At 33.1% G+C, this 4848-nt stretch overlaps 1 protein-coding gene across 2 annotated transcripts; it reads right to left on the bottom strand.

The window, feature by feature from the left end:
- Positions 1-2358, bottom strand: tmem14ca (transmembrane protein 14Ca). Of its 2 annotated transcripts, none has more exons than XM_083529353.1 (5): positions 2261-2358; positions 1879-1963; positions 1631-1732; positions 378-465; positions 1-210 (listed from the first exon to the last, which is right to left on the bottom strand). In XM_083529353.1, the coding sequence occupies exons 2-5, from the start codon at positions 1955-1957 to the stop codon at positions 153-155; spliced, it is 327 nt and encodes a 108-aa protein (XP_083385479.1). In that variant the 5' UTR covers positions 1958-1963; positions 2261-2358; the 3' UTR covers positions 1-152. The 2 variants fall into 2 exon arrangements, with proteins under 2 accessions (XP_083385479.1, XP_083385480.1); XM_083529354.1 differs by having other exon boundaries at positions 2264-2329.
- Between the last annotated feature and the right edge of the window lie 2490 nt (positions 2359-4848).

Here is a 4848-nt window from a genome sequence, read left to right on the forward strand (position 1 = left end):
TGCAGAATTTATTTTTGCTTTATTTTAGAATGTATTGAACATTTTATAAATCCTGCAATTATGTCAAATTATTCTAAACACAATATAGATTAGGGACATAGATTAAACAAAAAATATTATTTATTTTTTATAAGTGGCATTTTTAGGACCAGTCATGAATCTTGAGGCTTTTGCAGGACTCCAATACCAAGCTTTGCCAACATCAAGGTACTGAAAAGGAAAGACATCCCTAAATGAGACAGAGCTAAGTGTTCAGTGTAGTGTGAGGACCACTGTCCCACAACTATTTCAAAGTTTATTAAAAGAGCATTCACAATGTAAACATTTTATATTTTGCTACAAAAACTAAAAATCCTTTAATCTTTTACATTAAGTACCTTGCTCCAGCCACTATACCCGCAGGCATCATCTTCCGAGAGTTGTAAAATCTTTTTCCCATGATAGCTGCCAAGGTTCCTGATGTAGCTGCACACCACACACATGAATTATTAATACACCTCTATTAAATACAGTTCACTGTTATTTTAACTTTCCTATCCCATAATCTCCTCAGTTCTCAGACATATGTAGACTGTTGTCAAAATAAATAAATGAATAAAAAGAGAAGATGCTGCAGATTGTTGAACTTGGCCCTGACCCAACTTTTTTGTTGCAGCAATCAATTTCAAAATTACCTTCATTTTTCCTTAAAATGTTATATTTCTTGAGTTTAAACATTTAATATGTATTCTATGTTTTATTGTGCATAAAATAAAAGTTTATTACATTTGCAAATCATTGCATTATGTTTGTATTTACATTTTACACAGGGTCCAAAATTTATTTAGAATCCTATCCTTAAATCCTATGACTTTTATTGCTTGATTAGTTTTAAACAACTAATGGATTATTGCTCTGATTTATCTTGATTTGATGTGCCATTGTCCAGTTTAAATTATGGTTTTGCAGATTTGGTATCTTCAAAATTCTAAAGTTTGTTCCCAGTTCTGCATTTTTTTTATTTAGTATGCTAAATGAAAGTATATGCAAAATGACTAATATATAAGAATTAATAAATTTTCTTTAAGAGCACTTCTGAAAGCTGCAAGGTTATATTAATAACTTTGTTTTACTACATTGTCCTTTTAAAAAGAACAGCTCATATACATGCACTTGAATGGCTGAAGCTCAGCATTAACACTTTTTTTTTTTTATATGTTATTGCAGTTGTTGATAATGCTTTTTGTAAGGTGATATTTATATCAAATCATTCTGAAAGAAGTCTACTGTGACAGTTCATAAACCAGACTATAACTATGATTTCATCAAATGGGGTCTTCAGCTCTCAAAAACTTTTCAGGTTATTTGTAACACATATTGGGTTATTTTAGTCTTAAAAAACTATTTGGCTATTCATGAGTCTAAAAATGTGTAAATAATAACAGAATATATTTAGTTCCTGTGGTACAGTAGACAGCATAATAGTATCATACCACCAAGGATGATACCACCAAGTCACTGACTATTTTGCTTGGATTCATGCCAATCGACAGTATGCCCAATCATATTTTGTTGGTTTCTTTTCAAATTATATGAATTAAGCTGATCACTTTTTATTGTACAAATTTTATAAATTACTTAAAATACCAACCTAAAGACACCCAAATGTTTTGGGAGTTTTGTGATATCTGGTAGGCACCAAATCCTGCCAGACCACCAAATAGCAGACCAGCTGTCAAAGAAGGGATACTGCCTGCAAGAAGAGACCGTATATTATAGGGTATATTAAATTTTGTATGCGTTTCATGTGTGTAAATTTTTATTATAAGTGCCATAATCCTGATGCGAAAAATAACAACAGTTATTATTTTTTTTATTATAATGAGGTTCAAAGACGACCTGCTTTGACATAACCCATGACTCCTCCAGACGCAACGAGGGCTGCATATCCATATCCAGCCCAGTCCACTGCCATCATCGGCGCCTGTCAGTGCAAAAACACAATGCATCATTATTTAAAAAAAGACCACATTTGTTCAACAGCATCTTTATTACTCGTTTATGCTAAAGTAGCTATAAAACTGCGTACGGCTAATTTGTAATGAACACGGTGAGCTAAAGCTAATAATTTGCTATATAATGTGCCTAAAGGGCTGCCTTGCTCGGCTTTGTGTTAAAAACTATACATTCGCCCAGTAAATGATTAAAATAAATATAGTCAATATACCATATTTGCATTAAAATAAATGTAAATATATTCAGTTTTGAAAGCGATACTTACTACCTTAAATTCCGCGACCTCGCTAAAACAACCAGTAAGATTTCCTTCAGAATGTTTCCGGTGTGACGTGTTTCATATATGAATGATGGGAAATATAGTTTTCTGAGACGACAAAAAACAAAACAAAACAAAAAAAAAAACCGACAAGAATACTTTTCCCCTCTCACTGTTTGGCTATTTCAAATTTTAAATTTCTCACAACAAATAGGGAGAGAAAAAATATACAAAAAACATAGATATATGTATATCAGAGACATAAGTGTTACCAATAAATACCATACCACTCCATAAAATTGGCTGTTGATGAACGTTAACAGAGAATATCCAGAATTTTTGTAATAATGATACAACTTAATTTGGCATAGCATCGAAGATAACAGCATATATATTATATATATATATATATATATATATATATATATATATATATATATATATATATATATATATATATATATATATATATATATAGTAGTGCCTGCTTGTGGAAGCTTACCAGTTTAATAGGGAATTTCTTTTTTTTTTTTCAACTAAAAATTTAATTTTAATAGAAAATTCAATGCCACCCAATTTGGAACTAAATCCAAATTTAAATCCACAACTAAATCCAAAATTAGAAAACATATTTCATACACTTTCTTTATTTTTGATATATTCAATTATACATTTGATCTTAAATACATCATTAAACTGTGTGAAAATAAAAACTTCAAGGCTTCCTGATCTTTATTATTATTTATATTTTTGAATATAGTTTTTGTTTATAAAAATAAAATAATTGTGGATCTCATCCACCATTTCAAGTCTCACACTTGCACACGATTTACACTTTTTTAGGGATTTTGTAGGATTAGAGGCCAATGATCATCAATTTCATATGTAAGTCATTAATTGAAACCGAAACAGCTGTGTAGGTGGCTTACAACTGGGTGAGGAATAAGTAGTGCCATTAGCAAAAAAACTGCTGTAAACACCTGGCATCTAAGTACACATCTATTGTAGAAGTCAGACCAAAAGTGGTCTTCATGAAAGACTTGCGGCCAAAAAAGCCATACCTCCAACGCTGAAACAGGTTATGTGACTCAACTATGCAGGAAAATATAGAAACTAGGTTGCAAAAAATGTCAGCAGGAGGCAATTTGTTTGCTGAAGAACAGCTGGAGAGTAGTACAATAATGAGTGTTTGCAGGCAACAGTAATGGATGGTGGAGATTCGGTGCAAGTTTGGGGCTGCATTTCTGCAAATGGAGTTGGGGATTTGTTCAGGATTAATGTGTCCTTAATTCTTATAAATATAGGCAGATACTAATCCATCATGGGGAGTGGTGGCTCCAGCGGTTAAGGTGCTTGGTTGCCGATCGGAAGGTCTGGGGTTCAAGCCCCGGTATCGCCAAGCTGCCACTCTTGGGCCCTTGAGCAAGGCCCTTAACCCTCTATGCTCCGGGGGTCCCATACGAGGTCCGTGATGTCGGAGTGACGTGGGGCCGCCTTCCCGTGGGCTCACCACCTGCAGGAGGGACCGTAAGGGACGGTGCTGTGAGGATTGGGCAGCAGTCGAAGGCGGGGGCCTGCTTAGACTGCTGCCCCCGCGACCCGAATTACGGATAAGCAGGAGAAAATGAATGATAATCCATCATGCAATACCATCAAGAAATTGTCAGATTGGCCCCAACTTATTTATTCTGCAGCAGGACATCAACCCCAAATGTCATTAAGAACAACATTCAGCATAAAGAATAACAAGGAGCTCTGGAAGTAATAGTTTGGCCCCCAAAGAGCCCTGATCATCAAGTCTGTCTGTGATTACATGAAAAGACACACTCAAAATTTGACCATTAACTACTCAAAAAATTAAATAAATGCAAAACATTTAACAAATAACTCAAATAATTTTTAGATCAATTTGAATAAAATTTATTAAATATAAAATAAGTAAATTAATATTTTAAAATAATTAATATCCTGGCTGAAATAAAATTTGAATTACTAATAAATTTATAAAAAATTTCATATTTTTTTTTTCAAATCTTGTTTAGATCCCAAAAAAGCTGGAAACATTTTATACAAACATTTTTATATAGGTTTTCCCAAATGTTCTCACAGTTAATTCGGAATCTGAAACACTGTCAACAAAACCTGAAACTACTTAATCCCTAAACCAAGGGATTTTTCTATCTCACACATTTAACCCCTTTAATCCCAAAGCAAAATATTAAGTTTTAAAACAGCACTTATGTGTGTCCACACTACAAGCGTTGAAGCAACACTGAAGCAGTGATGAAGTTAATGAGATAATGAAGTGACTTCTTAAATGAGGATTGAGCATAAGTGATGAACAGAGAAAACAAAAAGAAACAAGAGTGGGGAAACAACTTATAGCTATTGTCAAGGATGAATCAAATGAAAATAAAACACATACAAATCTCGCAAACAGAAGATCTCAGCAGAGGATGATAAAACCACATCAAAACAGTAGTTGTAGTCATAGTCAGTGTTTCCAACATCAAAATCCTCATAAACTAGTCTAATTCATATACTTATTCAGTGATTAATCTCTTATTAAAAGTGATATATTACTTACGTCTGGT

The sequence above is a fragment of the Silurus aristotelis genome, assembly GCF_946808225.1.
Source record: "Silurus aristotelis genome assembly, chromosome: 25".
In the NCBI taxonomy this organism is placed as follows: Eukaryota; Metazoa; Chordata; class Actinopteri; order Siluriformes; family Siluridae; genus Silurus; species Silurus aristotelis.

Bases quoted from the DNA above. Each gene is read 5' to 3' on its own strand.
- tmem14ca (XM_083529353.1), bottom strand. From the start codon at position 1,957: ATGATGGCAGTGGACTGGGCTGGATATGGATATGCAGCCCTCGTTGCG. The intron at 1,733-1,878 runs GTCGTCTTTGAA...CTCTTCTTGCAG, and splicing joins CATGGGTTATGTCAAAGCAG to GCAGTATCCCTTCTTTGACA. The intron at 466-1,630 runs GTTGGTATTTTA...TGTGGTGTGCAG, and splicing joins AAACATTTGGGTGTCTTTAG to CTACATCAGGAACCTTGGCA.